General features: G+C 35.8%; 1 protein-coding gene across 13 annotated transcripts in view; it reads left to right on the top strand.

Moving 5' to 3' along the window:
- The window catches only part of LOC118191624 (exocyst complex component 4-like), a 785,372-nt gene that overhangs the window by 749,925 nt on the left and 13,015 nt on the right, over window positions 1-22,432 (top strand). For 12 of the 13 annotated variants that reach the window (XM_085821107.1, XM_085821102.1, XM_085821104.1 and 9 more), the window contains one exon: window positions 1,713-1,848. In XM_085821107.1, the coding sequence (XP_085677233.1) occupies window positions 1,713-1,848 (136 nt within the window). The remainder of the gene's footprint in view (window positions 1-1,712; window positions 1,849-22,432) is intronic. The other variant, XM_085821095.1, reaches the window with a different exon arrangement.

The following is a 22,432-nucleotide window of genomic DNA, read 5'->3' as shown; positions in this document are numbered from 1 at the left end:
ACGCTGTTTAAATATGTCTTCGCATCAATCAATGGTTAAAAAAGTAACGTCGCAAATAGCTTTGAAAAGGCTTCTGTTATTAGTGCACGTTTTTCAAGTTTGCTTCATATTTTATGCTTCAGTGATACACTTAGAAACACTTTTAGTTGATATACTTAGAAAATGCTCTAACTATCTTGTATTTTAAAAACAGATTCCATACCCAATTGGCATATTTAAAATAAATAATAACTGCCTTCGTGTTGGTGTCCGCCGATAACATCGCGGCAAAAACATGGCGGACGAAAACGTCGCGGAGAAAACAACGCAAGGCGAAAACGTCGTGCTACAAAACATCGTGGGTGAAAATATCGCAAAGAGACAACATCGCAGTTCTAAAACATCGCGGTACAAAATATCGTCGTCGAAAATAAAGCGGTTCAAACACTTCGCAGTTTAAAAACATCGTCGTCGAAAATATCGTGGTAAAAAATAAAGTATCTACAAATCATCGCATGACGATAACATCGCAGACATACTTTTTTCAGGTTTTAATAATTGTAAATGGATATTCCCATAATGATTTGTGAGCGCAAGATGTAAAGAAGGATAATTTTTACTTTCACACTTTTTTATTAACTAATAAATTTTTGCTGAAAAAGTAAGAAGGAAACTTAAGCATAGAAAATTAAATGCAACTTATAGATTATACTTTTCATGAAAAATTACCAGTAAAAACTTCATAAAAAATGATTTATTAATGGCCTTTGTTAGTTAACTATGTCGGTTTAAAATTCTATTAAGTGCTATAAGTTGCATTAATTTTCTATGCTTAAGTTTCCTTATTATCTCAGCAAAAATTGATTGATTAATAAAAAATATGAAAGTAAAAATTATCCTTCTTTCCATCTTGCGCTCACAAATCATTACGGGAATATCCATTTACAATTATTAAAACCTGAAAAAAGTATGTCTGCGATGTTATCGTCATGCGATGATTTGTAGATACTTTATTTTTTACCACGATATTTTCGACGACGATGTTTTTAAACTGCGAAGTTTTTGAACCGCTTTATTTTCGACGACGATGTTTTGTACCGCGATGTTTTATAACTGCGATGTTTTCTCTTTGCAATGTTTTCTCCTACGATGTTTTGTAGCACGACGTTTTCGCCTTGCGTTGTTTTCTCCGCGACGTTTTCGTCTGCGATGTTTTCGGCTGTAACCCTTCGTGTTTTCTGCATAATGCCAAAATTTAAGCGGTTTTTCCCCAAAAATTTTATTTAGAATTTTAATTTGAACTTATATTACTTCCTGCTTGCATCCCTTCTGTTAGAATTTATTCCTTAATAAGTATTCATAAAAGCACATTCATATATATTTTTTCGTGGCTAGTATTTTAAAAAATTACAGGAAGTCTAAATTTTAAAATTAAATTGAAGATTTTACCTGTTCCCGAATGGCAGCATTCTAAGATCTAGTTTTGTGAGATGCGCAGAGAACGTAAATTAAATGTCTCGTCTTTTACGCAGTGGCTGCACTTAACTAAAACGAGTGAATAATATGTGAGAGGTAACGTAACGCAATGTGACCGTTCAGAAAACTGTGGAAAGACTCCGCTAAGGACGTTTTTAACATCTATGTCTGCTTCTTTTGTTCTTTAAATGTGTTTTAAGTTTCGAGTTATAACATAATATTTTATAGAATATGATTGACCTGCGTCTTCTTTACAGCAGCACGTGGCTCTGATCTCGAATCCTTTCGCTCACGTCTGCCCGATGTGCCATAAAAGCTTCGTCAGTTCCGAGTCTCTGATGGAGCACATGCAGATAATGCATAAGAGCGGGAACAACCTCGGCATGTCCACAAGTAAGAGAATTTCTTGTTTTATAATTATATAACTAACGATTTTGTTGTCTTAACTTTTTCTGTTATACCCGTAATGAAATTCTGTTGTCCCGTCCACTCATACCTTTCAGATGCTTTTTCAATTTTTTTTCATACTGTGACGCGATGCATGAAGTATCCCACAGGTTTCAGGTTTTTGCTTATGACTAAACTTCATCAGTTGTAAGAAAATAGCTCTGCCATGTAACTTACTTCTGACGGAGAAATTTCAAGTTACAATTTTTACAAAACTTTTATTTGACCTCTGTATATTAAAAATAGCAACAGCCATGTAAAACAAACAGAAGCAGCAGCTAGTGACTTTCGAATTTTGTGATAGAAAATTAAACATGCTGGTAAATGTTTATATATATTGGCTCGTTCAAGTATTGTTAGGCATCCAAATGATTTGAGAATGGGTCTCAGGGTGATAACTCCTCAAGGTTAGATATCAGGACAAAACTCACGAGCTACGCGCCGTGAAATCAGATGATGCAATTTTCTGAGGGATAAACATAGAGATTGAATAACCTGTGAATAAAACTTATATAAAAATTATAAGCTTGTTTGTTTTAGTTTCGAATTGCTAAAATTGCCAGTATCGCTGAATACAGCTGTAGCGTCATTAGAGTTTTTGGAAGTGGAAGACATGAAAAATGAGCAAAGTCCTCGCCGGGACTCGAGCTTGGACCTCTCGAATACGAGCGAGTGTGCTACCGATACACCACGAAGGTATGCTGGAAGAAGGGAGAAAATACCGTATACAGCATCTGCTGATGCACTCTTGAAGGTTATTATTATCATTATAATTAATACTTAGATTTTGCAATTGTTTTACAGTATCCAAAATTCTGACATAATTATTTGAATTCTGTTCCTCTCTTCATTTGGTATAAAACTCACGTCAACTTTGCAATATCCCAAGAAACCTAATGGAGTTCATATTTGAGAATTGTTTCTTTATTGCTTCAAACCGCATATATCGCGACATACGCAAAACATGCGCTTGTACATTCAGATATGTTTATGTGTGAAAAAGGTTTGATTGGTGTCATTCATGCGGAAGAGATTTTTTATGTTTTACGTTTTTTTTCCGTAAAGAAAGCATACATTTTGTCGCTCCCGATTTTGCTCAAACTCCGTGCTATTATAAATGACTATAAAAGCAATTTATCGGAAACTGCCTCGCGCGCATACCTTACATCAGGAAAAGGAATTAAAAAATCGCATATAAAATTCTAAGTAAGTTATACATCAGATAAGTTTGCCTACTTCCAAATTGTGCCATAGAGATAACATACTATAACGGTTTGAAATGTTAGATTCACTGTTTTGAAACAAAAAATGCGTGGCTGTTTTCATTTCCTGTTTTCTTAATTTTCATTTTATCCCGAACGAAAACTTTTCCATAAAGTTATTTTAACGGGACAAAATGGAGCAATCGGCAGATTCAAAGAAAAATAAATTTTGAATTGTTTTCATTCATTGTGCTTTTCTAGTTCACAAGATTTTTCATACAAATCAATTTACGACCAGTATGAGACCTATACTATCTACCAATTCCATACGAACCTCCTCGGATGGACATTTTCCTCACCTAGAGAGGAGGATTTATCCTTTTATGTGCTACATCGATGCAGAGCTGTACTTTTCTTGCGAATATTTTACGCATAGGTGACCGCTTCAAATATCTGTTTGATCACTAGTCGAGTCTGGAACATTCTGGTGTGTAAATGAGGACTCTTCTGTTGAGCTATATAAAAGTACTGGCCAACGTTTTTCGATTTAAACATTGTGCATCATATGTTATGTACGCTTTCAAAGAGTCCGATTAAAAAATGTGTTAGCCATGTGCAACAAAATAGGAAGCTGATAATAATAATAGTAATAATATTTTAAAAAAAACGCCAGAGGCCTTAAATTCGTTATTGAGTTTTCTAAACTCCATCATAAAACCAAAAGATATAATCAGCAACTGACAGTTATACGAAAGCTAAAGTTTTTGTCACATAAACTAGTGGCCTGCGGGGCGTGTGCGGACTGCGAATATATTTCATTTATGTAGTTGTTGCAAACAACGTATTGCAAAGATTTCAAAATTTTAATTATTTAAATTCCAAGTTTACATTGTTTTCACGATCATTAAAAACGAACATGAATAACGCACTAGAAAATCTATAAATTGAGGTACTTAATTTACGGTGTGATATAAATCTTATTCAAATATTTGAAGATACATATTTTGTTAACTTATCAAAAAATAAATAAGGTATGTTACGAATTTTTGCTCTAAGAATAATCACTTTGTTTGAAAATGCATTTATATGTGAACAGCTTTTTTTCATAATTGCAAAAATAAGAAATAAAGAAGTTTGTAATTATTTACATATGAAACGTACTTTTATGTATGCTTGGAACTAAATTTTAACGAGAAAGAGACTAAATTGTTATTATTTAATCTCAAGTTTTGTCCCATTTGGTAATTTTTTTCTGAAAACTTAAAAAGTTTTCATAATGTGCTTATTGTAAGTGTAAATTAAAGTAAGTTATTTAACGATTAATTAAACGAGTTAGAATTAATTGAAAAAAACGTCAGTCTAAAAATTTAATGTTCTTTGTCAATATATTTGAATTGCAAGTAATGAATTACATTTATTCAACATGTCACTTCACATTTCAGACAGAAAATAAATATAAATTAAAAATTTTCTCTTTGCGATATTATTATTATGCATGTTTTAATAAATATTTAGTAAACGAAATTTAAAATTTATTAAAAATATTTTTTATTTTGTTAAACAAATTCTGATTCAACATATATTTTCAGATACCGCATTCGGCCGGCATGCAGTTTGAGTTAATTCGTTGTTATTTCTGTAAAAGAAATTAAGAAATACATTTTTGAAAATTAAGTATTAGAAGAAATAGTAAGCTTTCCTACTAATTTAAGATTCTAAAATAAAAATTTTCTATCCAATCTTGATCTTATATCTACATTCTTCAAATATTTTATCAAACGTTTGTGTTATTGTTAAACAAAGGAGAATATGCAGATATTATCTTCAATCTTTCTCGAAATTTTAAATGATAAAAGTAGCATGTGATTTATAATTCATTCTATCTATTTTGCTTTAATATGATAACATTTACCGAGTTAGAACTGTGTATTAAATTTCATTACTTTAAGTGATCGCAGACTTCAATAAAATAAAAATAAATGAGTTAAATGCTTTATTACTTAACTAAACAACTGTTCTTAAATTATAGGACCGAAAGATACAAAATAAATTTAAAATGAATGCAAAGTTGTTTAATCTCATTTTTAAAATTACTTCCTTTGCATGTAAATGTGTAAGTGTGATTCATTTTCTTCCTTTTGCTTAAAAGCAAGTGTGATGTTAGAATAAACGAAAGATTTGTGTTACCAAAAGTCTTGACGATGAGAATGATGAAATGTTTTTTTTTAATTATTCGCGAGTAAAAAGAAAACAATAAAAGCTGCAGTTGCCTTGGGTTAAATTGAAATTGTCAAACCTCGGCTAATCTTGTTATTTTACGAATAAAATGCATTTTGCTACAAAAGGTAACGTTTGCATTTAATTAAAGATATTCAAAAGTAAAGGGATGTCAGTTAAGCTTATTTTTGCAATTAATTTGTTTTACGAAGAAAGGAAGATTTTTTTGTGCAATGAACATGTATCTGAAATAAAATACGAAGCATTTTATCTGAGATATACCATTATATTATATTGTATATATTATTGTCTGGTGAATGTCCAAAATATTTGCTATATTTCGTTGTTTTACTTACACTGGGAAATGTCTACATTCAAAATGCAGTGATGGTGAATGCTGGATAAAAATATTTTTATTACGTTAAGACAAAAATACAACTTTTTAAATAATACCTTATTAGTTATTGTGACTTAGTATTTCACTTGTCTGACTGTAACACCAGAATAGGCCCACGATATTCATCGTGGCAAGGTGTTCAAGATTGTGCCTGTCGTGGGCAAGAATCTTGACCATCATACAGTGACAAATAAAATGCTAAGTAAAGATGATGAATATAAAGCGTCAGTGATTGGGATTATCGGCATAAAGGACGCCATCTCGAAATTTTCAAATGAAAAAGGAGAGGTGTGTTATACATGAATTTCGGATCGAATTATCTCAGAAATTCATAGGCAGTTTTTTTTACATATTTAAACCTTAAGAAGATAACGATTTATGAAATTAACATAAATGGACCATAACAGATATTGTTTCATTCCTGGTAATTCTGTCTGGTACTTGCGGTTCAGAAAAAACTGAGATCTTCTTTACGAAAGATATAGAAGAAGCTCCAATGTAATGCTGATGAATTTAACAATCTATAACACCAACAGTTTCAAGTTGTTACAAAATTTCAGTCAGATGGGTTTGATGATAAACACCAGAAAACACGTTCAAAATCTGCAATAAACGAAGTAACTTCTAATGCAGTTCTCGCTACTGTGAACAGCCCTAAGTACCTCTGTAATGCATATTAGGTACCTCTGTAAACCGACGTGATCTAAAGTTGGATTATATGATTGTTATACTCAAATCAATGATGTTATGCACAAATTAAATGAAGATAATTTTCATGTACATCAGAACCATACATACATAGGGCTTGAAATCGTAAAATTCACCGAAGGTTTCAAGTTCAGCTTGAAACCATCGAAGGTTGACATTTAGTGACGAGGCAGTTTTCTTTGTGAATGATAAAATTACCAAGCAAAATTGTAGATACTGGTGTAATTTAGAAATCTGTCTTCTTCTATCTGTCAGTGACCTAGAGGACCACATGGAATGACGAAATAACAAACCAATTGATGGTAGATTTATAACAACTTCATACAACATTATTCTTTTAACAAATAAGTACATAAAACATGAACTAAATTATGTTTCCTCGAAAACTTCTTGTTTATATTAATGGATTACATGGAATTTTTATCATATTTTAAAATTTTCGGTTAAGCTTTATGAAGTCAAGCGTACTGCTTATACCCTCCAACAAGTAGAGCTTTTAACAGATTGATCTAATCAGTATTTAGTTTCGGTTCTTGCAGCTGTTCAAAAAATAGAAGGGTTTTCTGAATACGGAATACTTTCATATTACATATACAGTGGTGCCTCACACAACGAACTTAATTCGTTCCAGGAGCAAGTTAGTTATATGAAAAGTTCGTTATGTGAAACGCGTTTTCCCATAACAATACATGTTAAAAAAAATAATTCGTTCTGTAGCATAAAATATGCTAAGATGACATAAAAAAAGATAAATTTTCTGTTATTATTTTTATTTTGATACATCTAAAAACATAATTTAAAAAAAAACACACATATTTTTAATTTAAGACAGACTAAGTAGAGTCTACCGAATCTTGCACATCTTCATCCATTTTCTGCTTTTTGGCCGATGGTTTCATGAAAAACCTGTCCAAAGTCGTTTGTTTTTCTCTTTTCTCCAACATCTGCCGGAAATAACGGACAAGAGTATCGGAGTAAAGATCGTTGATCCTGTTTGCTTCAGCTGAATCCAGATAGTGGGCATTGGTAAACTCCTGAACTGCTTTCCATTTGACCAGGATGTTCTTGATGTCAGCAGTTGGGATTGGTTGATTGTTTGATTGTTGCTCCTCGTTATCAGATGACGCTTCCCTTTGAGCATTGTCCTGTTGCTGGACCAGAAGTGCTTGGAGCTCGTCAGTTGTCAGCTCTTCTTCGTGTTCCTCAATAAGCTCCTCTACATCCTCTTCCTCTATCTCTAATTCCAACCTTTGGGCCACTGTGATGATGTCCTTCACTACTTCTGTGTCATCAACTACTGCTTCTAAGCTAAGCTCGGGCGAAGCAGTCGTGGAAGCTCGGGCGACTTCGTTGTGTGAAACGAAGTTCATTGTATGAATCATGAAATGAAGTTCGTTGTGTGCAGCGTTCTTTATGCGAGGCACTACTGTACAGCACAAATTGCTTATAATAAGAATAAGCGCAATAACATCCTTCTTAAGAGAGCTAGCTGTTTTCTCTAACAGAATACCATCTGTTTATTATTATTATCGTGGTTGGTTTTTAGATTATAGTAATTAATTTATCGGATGGTGCGTTTGGACTAAATATCGGGTTATTGTAAATTAAATGACCGATGCTAAAGATTATTGAAAAAGAAGAGAAGAGCAAGAAACAAAAATACCTGTTTAATCACAGCAATGTCCTGCTGCTATTATTGCATCGTTGTTGGTGAGGTTATTTGTACCACATTTATAAAAAAATCAATGCCTTCAAAAGTGATGGAAAACCCCCGACAAATTGATAAATCGTTGGTAAAGCATTTCTTGGACAAAAATAACTGAAGTGTCCGAAACGAACAGTCATCTGTTGGAAAAATATAGAAAATAAGGTATTATTAATTTGTTGTATGATTCACACAGCCGTATGTTGTCGGAGTTATTCTAAAGCCATAGGTCTCCATATCTGTTCACAAATGATGGTTATTTTAAAACGTGACGGCCTGAAGTCCGCATTGGGCCCTCAAAGCATATTACTCGGTCCGCGAATACATTTCCCGTAAATTAGTTAGTATTATTATGAAAAGAATTTGAAGAAATGTGTAAGATTTTAATGATTTTGAGTCCAATTTTACATTATTTTCCTTACCATTAAAAAAGAAACGGAGTAACACCGCAGAAAATGTACAAATGGAGCTAATTAATTTAAGCTGAAATAAAAAGATCTTCTTCAAAGATCTCAAGATACAGTTGTGATTCACTATTTTTCGTACTTATCATATAAATAGCTTCACAGTAACGAATTTTTGCAATAAGAATAATTCTTTTTCTTGGGAGTACATTTATTTTATGTGTGAAAAGCTTTTTTCCTTAGTTTTAGGTTTAGATTTATTTAATTATGGCAAAGCACACTAGGGCTATCTGCCTAAGGGTAGGGATGCCTTCGTGGATGACTTTCTAAGGGAAACTAGCTCGTATACTCGTTACACATGGGGAAAACCACAAAAACGCCCATGCAGCCAGCCCGTTCGCGGGATTCGAATTTCCATAGTTAAAATTAATAAGTATAGAAAAAGAAACAGAGTCACTTATGAGCGTCTACAGTTCGTGTTGAAGATAGTTTCTAGCATTTTTTCTCCACTGTTTCAAAGGAAAATTCAGTAAATAAATAGGTTGTCATTATTTAGCTTTGTCCAGTTTGGAAAGTTTTCGTAATTTGTGTATTTATGTAAGTTATTTAGTTCAAGAATTTAGAATAAGCATAAAAATAATATAGTTAACAATAAATTTGAAATAAATGTGTACAGTCATTAGGTTTTTTTTTTTTACTTCCTTGTACGAAGTAAAAAGGAAGTATTGTAATCGCGAAAAGTTTCAGGCATTATATTTCAACGCAAATGTCCATTTTCACCGCTATCGAATGCAATTTAACGATGTGTTTGCGTGACATCTGTACGTAAGGACAGGATAAAGGACTCTTTTTTTCCCCAAAAAAATTGTAAAACTAATTTAAAATGAATTCTGAAGAGAATTTTTCGTGGCGTCTGTGCGTACGTACGTACGTATGTATCTCGTATAACTCAAAAACGAGTAGCCTCGAACGTTGAAATTTTGTATATGGTGCTACTATAATATGTAGATGTGCACCTCGTATTTTGGTTGCAATCGGCCACATCAAAAGTATATAAATATCTGTATATATATATATATATATATATATATCCACTCTGTTACTCGGCTCAGTGATCTCAGTTTTTTTTATTCTTATATGTTTGTAAATTGTGTGTTTTTTTGCTTTAAAAATGATTGAATTATGTTGTTCTTATCTTCCGGTTTACGTTTTTATGCCTTTAGTAAATCTGTATGCAATATTTTTAGAATTATCAACAATTTAAAAGTTGTTTAAGTGCCGCTAAGCCTAATAATTTTTAGATGGCGGCCATTGCTTGTTTACATTTGTTGCCAATCTAGAGAAAGGAAGCTTCGCAATAACAAAGATAACGCCTTATTTTATTATTGAGAATTAAATCATGTTTAATCCATTCTGGAATTTATTCGAGGAAATAAGTGTTTAAAATTTACTTCATAATTTTCAATACAGACATCTTGAGTTTTAATGTATTTTTACCTTTTCGCGAAGTGAGAACTGAGTTAATTGAATGAAAATTAACTGAATCGTCTGTGAAAAATTGTTTCTTTGTAGTTGTTCTTTTTCTTTGCTTAATTTCTTTTATACATAGTTTTAGATTTATTAAAGTATTTGAATAGAACATGTGGCAACGATTAGATAATTCTTAAGATGATATAAATTTTGTGCATTCTGAGTTAAAAAATGAACGAGGAAAAAAACGAGTATAATTTAATATTCCGTAGAAGGAAGTCATGTGGTGCAAACATCAGATCTTTTTTTGAAGTAGGAAGCACGAAAAATTAGCAATGCCCTCGCCGGGACTCGAACCTGGACCTTAAAAAAGCCTTTTTTTTTTTCGTTAAACAAAATGCCGTTAACTGCATCCAGATAGTCCATTCGGCACGCATGCAATTTGAGTTTGAGACCAATGGGTTAAGGCAAAACTAGTCATGCATTTGCTACATATCTGTGCAATATCGAATTTCATCTAGCATTTTACCTCGTGGGTGGAATGAGTAGTGAACAATACCAACAGATGGTCCATCATACAGTAAACGACATCTTCTTTGGATACAATGGTGCTTTGGAGTTTTTGTTGAACAACTTTGACTCCTAACCCTGTGAGTGCGATTGTAATACAAGGTGTGGCAGAAAAAGCGCCTCGATTTGGGAATAGCATTTCTACAGTTACGGAGGAGATACACTTATGGCAAGCATACTGTCGAATAACCAGTTAGTTGGCATTTTAGAATAGACCACAACTTGGAAAGGTGAACATTTCGCTTTTGTTGTAAAGCAGTTTATTCACAATGGCTGGTTGCCAACAAGGCAATTCAGCTCGACTTTTGTATCAAATCTCACTTGCCCGACGAGACCCTAGTATCGACAAAAAAGCGCTTACATCTACAGGGGTTGGACAAAAATATGGAAACACATTTAAAAAACATGTTTCTTTGCTTAATATGGTGTAGGAAACCCGTTGGCATCCAAAACAGCGTGCAGTCGTCTCGGAATGGATCAATACAGTTCCTGTATGTTTGCCAAGAGAATATTATACCATTCTTCCTGCAAAACGGTGGCAAGTTCAGATAACGATGTTGGCGGTGGATAACGAGAACGCACTTTCCGTTCCAATGTAGACCACAAAGGTTCGATAATGTTCAGGTCTGGTGACTGTGGTGGCCAGGGGAGATGGGACAACTCATCCTCGTGCTCAGAAAACCAGTCCTGGACAATGTGAGCTGTGTGAACAGGAGCTTTGTCGTCTTGGAAGACACCATCACCATCGGGGAACAAAGTTTGTACCATGGGATGAACTTGATCGGCGAAAATGTTCACATAAGTCTTGGCAGTCATGTGCCCTGACACAGTTATCATGGGGCTAGCAGAGAACCACGATATGGCTGCCCAAACTATAACTGATGAGTGGCTTCTCAATTGCAGCACGGCCAGCAGTTCCCTGTTTATGAAGCTCCCTTCTAATTGTTTTGGTACTCACAGGGTTCGGTAACACAACATTCATTTCAGCAGTAACTTTTGCAGCTGTGGTCTTCTTATTTTTCGTCACAATTGCCCTTAATGATCGTCTGTCACGATCACTCAGGACACACTTTCGTCCGCGCTGTGATTTAGCAGATGATGTTTTTCCGCTTTTCAAATATGCAGAATAAATCTTCGATACAGTACCTCTTGAAACACTAAACACCTCGGCTACCTTGCTTACGGAAGCACCTACCATACGTGCTCCAACAATTTGCCCACGTTCGAAGTCTGTTAACTCTGACATAATGCAATGACAATCTCACATAACAGTACTCCGACAACAACTGAACTGTTTAGCACATTTACGAAGTTGTATAGGTGGCGTCAGTAGTCAAAAACGCTAGCGCCACCTACATATTTCATTAAAATCAATCTTTCTTTTCAAACATGCATTTCACAAGGTGTTTCCATATTTTTGTCCATCCACTGTAAGTGTCCAATTTTAAAAGCTCTCAAGATAGCGTACCACTGGAAGTAGCTCCCATAACGCCCGAAATGACTCATCGAGGATATTTGGATAACTATCGAGAACCTTATTAACTTTGAAGCCAAACAACAAAAAATCAGCGTTATATTTTCAATTTTTTTTTTCCCTGCCAAAATTATTCAAACAACATCTTCCATTGGTAAACTGGATTTTCTAGAAGCATTTCACATTCAAAAAATCTTTCTGTTCTAGTTAACGACCCTAATTCCAATCCATCTTTGCCTTCAGCCTTTAAAGAAATTATGTTTTAGTTCTGGTTTCATCAACAGATGGCTCCAGTAGCTTATCTCTGTCCAAGCTTTCTTATCTCATCTAATCATTATATCTTTTCTCGTTGATTTACGCTTTTGCAGTTGAGGATGATGGTTCGGTAAAAATATCAAAACTAGTCCTGTGAAAATTTGAAAATATAGCGCTGATTTTTTGTTGTTTGGCTTCTAAGTTAATATTTGTTCGGCATGTTATTGTATCTTAATTATAGAGAACATCTCAGTCAGTGCATAAATAATGGAGCCCACCGCTTGACTGATGCCTTGTTTAAAACGAGAAATCACATTGATGTGAAATGGCATTGTACGTACTTTCAAATTATTTAAAAAAATCATTATCTTATATGGTTTGGATTTTTTTAGCTTCCGAAATCCGGAAATTCTTTCTTCCGCACCCTGTAGAATACCTACTTCTCCTCCACAATCATAATTTATTGTAGGAACCTTTCTTCTTTACTTCTTCTTAAGAGAAAAAAACACACTTCCAAATGTCATGCTTATGTTCATTCCCATGTTCCGCCAGATGCCGAGAAACAGTTGGAAAGTGTACATATACTCTCTGAGCTATCTCTCGTAGGCTTATTGTGTACTCATTTTTCTATTAAATGCTTTAATTCATTAAAATAACTGTACGAAGGATAATGGCCGTTGGGACCTGTTTTGTAGCCTCAAATACTACTCTAAGCAAAATTTTGCTAGCGGAGGAACAGCAAATGGATCTCTCATTTAATTGTTCCTGTGTTTTACTGGAGCCGCTGCTGAATTTCGTAATTTAATTCGTAAAGATATAGCAGCATTAATAGGCTATATTCCGTGATTGACTTGATGCCGCTAGTGTTCAATGTTTAACGCTTGTTGAACGAAGGAATACTACAGTTGCATCATCCATATGCGAAGTAGTTAAACATAACTTAAAAATTTGCAGAAATCTCAGCGCTCTCTTTTGTCCCCAACCAATAAAACCTTTATGCTATTCAAATGCACTTGTGTTTGCAACAACGTAATATACATAAGCTACACTGTAATTTCTAATAATTAATGAAAAAGGTAAACAAAAAAAATTTGAAATGTTCCAGATTTTAAATTACGTCCAAAGGGGTGTTTTTTAACGTTTTTTGTGTTATCTTTATTTATTAAATATCATGTTCTTTGCACTTAAACCATAAAATTTAGTTCAATAGCAGTGTCGCAAAATAATTTGAAAATGAGCATATCTTTAGAATTTCCGATACATCGTACGCTAAAGATAAAATGCTTTTTTGTGTACAACGTGCTGCCATTGCTCGATTTGAAATCCTTGAGTTTGTTCATCAAAAATTCGTTAAAATTTTTCAAAATACGAAATCGATAATAAAACAAATTCCAAATTTCAAATTTGGTCTTCCACATGCCCATATTCGTAGGAGGATTACGTCATTCAAAATTCGATGGATTTATGAACCGTTGTTTTATCGCAATGCGAGAAATATACATACATTTATGCAGACTTTTCATTATTTAATTTCTTCAAATATAATGCAGGACTCTTTTGTGGCAGCAGTTTGAAACATGAACCGACATTTATAGGAGTCCGACGCAAAATGCCAAAACGAAAGTAATAGTCCTTCGGGGACTTAAATCCTTTTGGACTAAAAATGTTAAAAAAACGAAAATGAAATGGACTCACCTGTTTAAAGGTGAGAAACATGAATCATTGAATTAAATCTAACAGTGCTCAGGTTTTGATATTGAAAGTAAACAAAAATATTAGGAATGCTATTAAAGCAAAAAGAGAAAATTTTGAAACAACTTACAATAAAATTTTTGAGCTATACTTTTTATTAGCTAAGAACTATTAATTTCGTTTTGACTTTTTTGTTGGTTCACTTAATTTCACTAAATTTTTTGTTGGTTCACTTTTCAATTTGTTGCCACCAAAAATTAGAGCCCTGCGTTATATTTGAAGAAACTAAATAATGAAGAATCTGTGCGAACGTATTGTTGCGTGCGTACGGGATCGTTACGAAATGAATGCACAAATCCGATAAAAAATGAACAAAAATTTATTATTATCACAACACATATGATTAAATGTCCTCAAATAATCGTGCAGTATCACAATATATCACAGTAGTTATCTTCTAACTACTCAAGCGTTCAAGAGAACTTAATTCAAAACAGCTAAAGAAAGCTAATCCACGAATTCGCTACACTCAACAAGAGCAATTTTCTAAACAACAACAAACTAAGCAACTACTTCGAACTGAGATGTTTTCCTCCTTTTATAAGATTTTAAAATCACGCGCGAGAATTTTCTAGTACTTTCTAGAAATCAAAAAGACATATTTATTTATTTAATGTTAAATGCACGTGCTCTTGTATTTTTAATTTTCCGGCTTAGCTTTCTTCTTTTAATATTCGTCACGCGCTGCACTGCGCGGGAAATGAAACCATTTAATTTATAATTGAACTAACATTAGCTTTTTAAATACCAAATTCGTAACACTGCCCCCTTCCCAAGGACTGCATGTCCCGGGCAGTACAATCCCTGGACAGGAAGTCATAACTGAGGCATAAATGCAACTGAGGCATAAACATTACATTACAATATCAAACAACATGAACAATAAATGCAATAACTTACTTAAACAAATCAAATGCTATCAAATACTAAATACAAATCAAATCAAATACGCATTTAAAAACAAAAAGGACCATATTTACAATTATTTACATTACGTACTATGGCCATAGTAATGAGCTAACCTGTCGTAATGAACGACTTTAGGTTTAGTGTTCGAAGACTTACGAATCCGAACCACGACGTCATTCAGTCTGTTCAGCACTGTATATGGACCATACGAAGGTGACTGTAATTTAGGACTGAGTCCTTTTCGTTGAATCGGGTTCCACAACCCCACCTTGTCTCCTTTGTTGGATCTATGTCTAGTAGCTCTCGTGTCGTATCTGGTCTTCACTTTCTCTGTCGCCAAATTGACTCGCTTTCGTGCAGAACGGTGCATCCCCTCAAACTGGGCCTGGACATCTTGGATGTGTTCCTGAGGCGATGAAGGCGCATCCGTAGGGCGACCAAACAGGCGGTCACAAGGCAGACGAAGGTCTCGACCGAAGAGCTTCTGGGATGGAGAATAGCTGGTAGTCTTGCGTTTCTTTTCGACCGTAGCATGATTTCGGCGGCTTCCCGAGCTGGGTCTTTCGGACAAGGCGTCAGCATTTCTAGGTGAGGATCTCTTCTGAGGATGGATAGTCATGTCACCAGATGCTGAAAGCAGCTTGTTGTTTTTGAAGTCTAAGGAAAAATTGTATTTCCTTAAAAAGTCCAATCCGAGTATGCATGGATCTGTAATATCCGCCACATAAGCCGTGTGATGGTAGGCGGCACTTCCAAACGTGATGCTCACGTTTAACTTCCCAGTTATGTCGATCTTATCACCAGACGCATTCTGAAGGGTAACACAGGATGGCGTCCAAATAAGTTTATCTTTAAACTGTTCAGCTAAATCTTTCCTAATGATGGTAACATTAGCTCCTATGTCAATGATCATATTGCAAGGAACTCCATCGATGTGCCCCTTGATGGACAGTCCGTTACTGTTGTCACTCACTATAGAAATCTTGAGCGCTTTTAAACAAGGTTTTCCATTATCTGGCAACCTCCGTTTCTCGATATGGTCATTTATTTGTTTCCTGCGTCGTTGCTGAGAAATGGTCTCAATGTTCGTACCCTGGGGTGTTCTGCAATTCTTTCATACGTGGCCTTCAGCTCCACAGCTCCAGCACTTTGGTTTCTTGTCAATTCTTTTCCATCCCACTGCATTTAATTTTCTGTTTAAATCGTATGCCTTATTTTTCGTGCTCTGGGGTGTTCTGCAGTTCCTTCGTAGGTGGCCTTCAACACCGCAGTTCCAGCACTTTAGGGTTGGTTTCTTTTCACCACTATTCCGTCTCAAGGCATTCACTGGTCTTGTCAAATCATCCGTTTTATTATCCGTGCCCTGGGGTGTTCTGCATTGCCGTCGTATATGCCCTTCAATACCACATTTCCAACACCTTAGAGCCACTTTGTTCTCACTCCTACTCCGTATCAAAGAATTGACTTCTCTAGATCTGCTCTGCGACAGAAATATTGGATCGTTAATGGCCGAGAAATTGTAAGAAAAATAATTTGGAAATGTATAAAATGTTTTAAAAATCGAACAAGCACATCCAGTCAGATAATGGGCGACCTACCTGCTTCTCGCGTATTGCCGAATAGAACATTCTCGAATACAGGACTAGATTTTGCAGGCCCCTTTTTAATTAAAGCTAGGAAAGGAAGAGGGGGAACGAAATATAAATGTTATGTTTGCCTTTACATATGTTTCACCACAAAGGCCATTCACCTAGAAGTGGTCAGTGATCTAACAACTGAAGCATTCCTAGCATCTCTGAAAAGATTTGTGTCACGCAGAGGAAAACCCAAGAAAATCTTTTCCGATAGAGGCACCAACTTTGTTGGGGCTGATCGAGAATTAAGAAGATACATAGCTACACTTTCCTCTGACGAAACATTTCAAAACTACCTGAGCGGTGAAAATATTCAATGGATCTTCAATCCTCCTGCTGCCCCTCACTTTGGAGGCCTTTGGGAGGCTGGAGTGAAACAAATGAAGATTCACTTAAAGCGGACTATTGGTATCCAGGTTCTGACATACGAAGAATTTCACACCTTAATTACACAGATCGAGGCGTGTTTGAATTCAAGGCCAATAGTTTCCATCTCATCTGACCCTGAAGATTTTAATCCTTTAACACCTGGACATTTTCTAATTGGGACTACATTAACAGCAATTCCTGAACCTGACCTTACAAATAATAAGCTAACCCCTGCTGAAAGATGGAAATTGACACAGAAAATTTTCCAGAGCTTTTGGAAACGTTGGTCTAGAGATTATCTTTCACAATTACCAGGGCGTACCAAATGCTTGAGGGATAAACCAAATTTAGCCCTCAATGACTTAGTCTTGATACAGGACAAAAATTTGCCTCCATTAAAGTGGCGAATTGGACGAGTAATTGAACTATATCCTGGTGCTGATGGAAAAGTCGAGCCATCAGTTGATCCACTGGCTCGTGGACTCGCATAGCTCTGACTGGGTAGCGATCTATACTAGTTGCTTGCTGGGCTGCCTCGAATTTTATGGCGTACAACAGAGCGCTTTTTATGTCCCTCACATCTGCCATTCGCAGTGCTTTCTGTATTTCAGGGTCCCGGATGCCATCGATGAAATATTGCAAGGACAGGATTTCCCTTGTTTCTGTCGGGCAAAGGCGTGATGTGAGAGACTTTCAACATCCGTGGCGAGCTTCTGAAGTGTTTCGGTGGGCTTCCGCTGACGGGATTTTATTTGAAGCCTGCTGTAGTCTTTTAAACATTTCTCGCCAAAGCGTAGCTCCAATGCGGCGGACAGAGCTTCGAAGTCTAGTCTCTGGTTTTCGGGAAGCGTCTGCAGGATATCCGCTGCGTCTGCTCTCAGAGAAGCGGCGAGATGACAGGCCTTAGCTTGGGAATCCCATCCATTCGCATCCGCAACTATAGAAAATTGGGTCTTATACACTTGCCAGGAGGTCTTCCCATCATAAGTGGATAGTTTCAGAACGGGACGAGCAAGCATCGTTAAAAATTTAAAACTATCAGAATTGCTTCCTGCCGTCGCTACGATCTTCTTTAAAGTATCTATTTCTTTGGCAACTGCAGAAACTCTCTCATCAATTCGTTGTTTAAGGGAACAAACTCTTCCTTCTATTTCTTCTTTGACCGAATCAACTCTGTAATTTATTATTATCACAACAAATATGATTAAATGTCCTCAAATAATCGTGCAGTATCACAATATATCACAGTAGTTATCTTCTAACTACTCAAGCGTTCAAGAGAACTTAATTCAAAACAGCTAAAGAAAGCTAATCCGCGAATTCGCTACAATCAACAAGAGCAATTTTCTAAACGACGACAAACTAAGCAACTACTTCGAACTGAGATGTTTTCCTCCTTTTATAAGATTTTAAAATCACGCCCGAGAATTTTCTAGTACTTTCTAGAAATCAAAAAGACTTATTTATTTATTTAATGTTAAATGCACGTGCTCTTGTATTTTTAATTTTCCAGCTTAGCTTTCTTCTTTTAATATTCGTCACGCGCTGCACTGCGCGGGAAATGAAACCATTTAATTTATAATTGAACTAACATTAGCTTTTTAAATACCAAATTCCTAACAATATGTTTGTTTCTCTCATTGTGAAAAAACAACGGTACTTAGAGACATCAAATTTTGATTAATGTAGTCCTTCACTCGCGTATGGGCATCTGGAAGCCCAAGTTTGGAATTTGTTTAATTACCTATTTCATATTTTGTAAAACTTTAACGAATTTTCGGTTAACAAACTTAACGATTTAAAAGCGTTTCATTAACTTTAACATCACGTGCACCTTCAAGTACAGATATTTTATGCGCGAGGTTTCTTTACGTTTCTTACTCGTACTGTGTTGGTAGCGTAGCAACGCAAAAGACGTTACAGTGTCTAACGGTATATTGCGTCGAATTACTTTGAATGTCTGTATCATTTTCCAAATCCCGTTTTGAAAAATCCCCGGGGAAAAAAAACGCCCCTTTGGGCGTATTATAAAATCTGAAAAATTTCAGATTTATTTTTAGTCCAAAGGGATTTGAATCCCGAAGGACTATTAGTTTCGTTTTGGCATTTTGCGTCGGACTCATAAATGTCGGTTCACTTTTCAAACTGTTGCCATAAAATGTTAGAGTCCTGCATTATATTTGAAGAAATTAAATAATGAAAATCTCCGTAAATGTATGTATATTTCTCACATTGTCATAAAATAACGGTACATAGAGTCATCGAATTTTGAATAACGTAATCCTCCAACGAATATGAGCATGTGGAAGACCAAATTTGAAATTTGAAATTTGTTTTATGATCGATTTCCTATTCTTTAAAACTTTGACGAATTTTTGATTAACAAACTCAAGGATTTCAAAGCGAGCAATGGCAACGTTGTGCAGAAAAAAACATTTTTATCTCCAGCGCGTGAGTCTCTGTATCGGAAATTCTAAAGATATGCTCGTTTTAAAACTATTTTGCGATATTGTTGTTGCACTGGATCTTATGGTTTAAGTGCGAGGAACATGATATTTAATAAAGAAAGGTAACACACAAAATGTTAAAAAACGCCCCTTTGGACGTAATTTAAAATCTGAAACATTTCAGATTTTTTTTTTATTTAGTATTGCAATTTATATTCCATTTTTATCACTTCTTTAGCATTTATTCGTTGCTGTGTTTGTGCTTTATTCTCCACTGACTTGTATCGTTTAAATACGCTTCCGTATTGTATTAGTACTCCTGTTTAATTTGATTTATTTTTATTCTTCAAGCTCTCACAATCTATTAATCTGAAGCTGGTGCCTCATTCGCTTTACGACCCTATAGAGATGTACGGCTTAAAATGTTTATACCAATTTGTTTCAAAATTCATTGCTTCTTGCTAATAAGGTGTTTATTTCTGCTGCTCGCTTCCAGAGCCACTATTCTAAGTGATTTATTGAGTTATGATTCCCACTCTCTGTCGAGAAAATTATAAGACGACTAATTTCCTTTTCGTATGTTTAATATGTGTATGCTGTCTTTCTTAATTAATAAAAAGTATTTACTGTAATATGGATTTATTCTGGAAAGCGTTCAAAAAGCTTAACGTGTTTACAGCGTTGCAGTATCTCTGTTTTTGGTTATTTTTCAAATTTGCAAAAACTAACCTTTTCGTAACTTATATTTCTGTGGCTCTTATAAAATTTCTTAAGTTTTATGACGTCAAAGAAATTTACATTTGGGGAAATATAAATTGCATGCATTTTTCTTTAAAATATGTAGCTTACGTATTTTCTGATGAGAATTGAAAATATTCTCCTAATAAGAATTGAAAATATTCTTCCTGATGAGAATTGAAAATATTTTCCAATTGACTTCAAGGGAAGTGTATGCCTCTGAACTCATTGATTTCGCCCAGATTATGCATAAATTTAGAGAATCTTAAAAGGAATGTATGCTTAAAGTAAGTGTTTGTTCTTTCAAAAGAAAAAGAGAAAGTTGAGGTTGAAATTCTAAGTAACATCCAATCCAAGTTACTTAAATTCCTCATCAGCTATCTTGAATCTACAAAAATCTTTCAAAACAACATAATATTAAAAACAACAACAATAATAATAATAATAATAATACCAATTAAAAAAAGCGCTGGTGCGAACTAGATTCTTTAAAAATAATTTTCGTTCTAAATTTCTTTTCAAAATTAAATAATATTTTAAAAATTGGTAACACCAATTGGAAAATGGTTTGGGCAGCAACTGGATTCGAACTGGAGAGTTCCTCTAGCACTCAGATTATCGACTCTGACAGTTAAAAGGAAGGATTGGATTGGGTTAGATCGGATAATGCGAATATGATAAAATACACAAGGGCTATCTGCCTAAGGGGAGAGATGCCTTCGTGCGAGGGGGGTTGTTTACTGAGATTACGGCAAAGCACACTAAGGCTATGTACCTAAGGGGAGGGATGCCTTCTTCGAGAACTTTCAAAGAGAAACTGGCTGATATATACTGTAGTTGTGGGAAAAACCGCGAAAACGCCCATACAACCAGCCCGTTTTCCTGGAATCGAACCCAGGTCGGAACTGCCAGTATTCAGCGACCTTTACCACTCGGCCGCCCGTCTTGGGAAACTTTGGATAGGAAATTGGCTCGTATCCACGAAAACTGACCATGCAGCCAGCCTATTCGTCTGAATTCGAACCCTGGTCCAGCTACCGGTATTCAGTTGTCTTAACCACTCAGCGAATGATGAGCACAATTGAGAAAAGAATACACTGACTACCAATAAGTATTTGGACACCTGTGATAGAAAAGAAAACCTAACTTTATTCAAAATCAATAGTTGGTAGAGCCTCCACGAGAGGTAATTACAGCGTGAACCCTCCGGGGCATACTTTCCACAAGTCTTTGTATGACAGCTAGTGGTATTATCTTCCACTCGGCTTGGAGAAGACATAGAAGTTCCTTCACCGATTTTGCACGGGTAGTGCATCCCTGAATTCGGCGATTAAACTCGTCCCAGAGGTTCTCGATAGGGTTCAGGTCTGGACTCTGGGCAGGCTATTCCATTCGATGAACTCCATTGGCACCATACCAAGCCTTGGTTAACGTTGAAACATGACAACTGGAATTGTCGTCCTGAAAGTTACAGGGGTCCAACCCGTAAAACTGCCACAACGTAGGAAGCACATTGTCATCCAAAATAATGCAGTAGGCATCGGAGTTGAGCTTACCATGAATGGGGACCAAGGGTCCCAGCCCATACCAGGAGAAACACCCCCAGACCATAATTCCACCTCCGCCGAACTTGACTGTTGGCACAATACATTCTGGCAGGAGACGTTCTCCAGGTAGACGCCAGACCCAGACCCTGCCATCCGAACGGTAAAGGGTGAACTTTGATCCGTCACTCCAAAGAACCCGTTTCCACTGATCTACGGTTCAATTTCGATGTGCTTTGCACCACATTAACCGAGCAGCGCGGTTGGACTTTGTGATCAAAGGCTTATGGGCAGCAGCACGACCATGAAAACCAAGCAGATGTGCTTCCTTACGGGTGGTATTCATTGAAACAATACTCCCGGATGCCTATTGAAACTCCTCGCGGATGAGGGCCCTCGGTTGGGTGCGGTTTTTCCGAATTTCTCTGGACAGCACTCGTCAATCTCTATCTCCCAGTTTCGTTGGTCTGCCCACTCGGGGCACATTCCAACAATCACCGCTCACCTTCCACTTCTTAATCACATAGGCCACTGTCGATTTTGGGTACTTATGATCGCTAGATATGTTCCTTAAGGATCGGCCACATTTGTGATACCCGATAATTATACCTATGCGAACTACGAGGCATCTTGCATGCGACTGAAGCCGATGCTGTTTCCTACATGATATATACCGGCGGAGTCCGTGACGTACCTTAGGACCGCAGATATCGTCATTTGCATAGGTGTCCAAAT

The sequence above is a fragment of the Stegodyphus dumicola genome, chromosome 7 (genome assembly GCF_044657685.1).
Source record: "Stegodyphus dumicola isolate Sdum_Otavi_A_Nest chromosome 7, ASM4465768v1".
NCBI classification, from domain to species: Eukaryota; Metazoa; Arthropoda; class Arachnida; order Araneae; family Eresidae; genus Stegodyphus; species Stegodyphus dumicola.
Note: the sequence above shows the minus strand (reverse complement) of the source record. Positions and strands in the feature narration are given on the sequence as shown.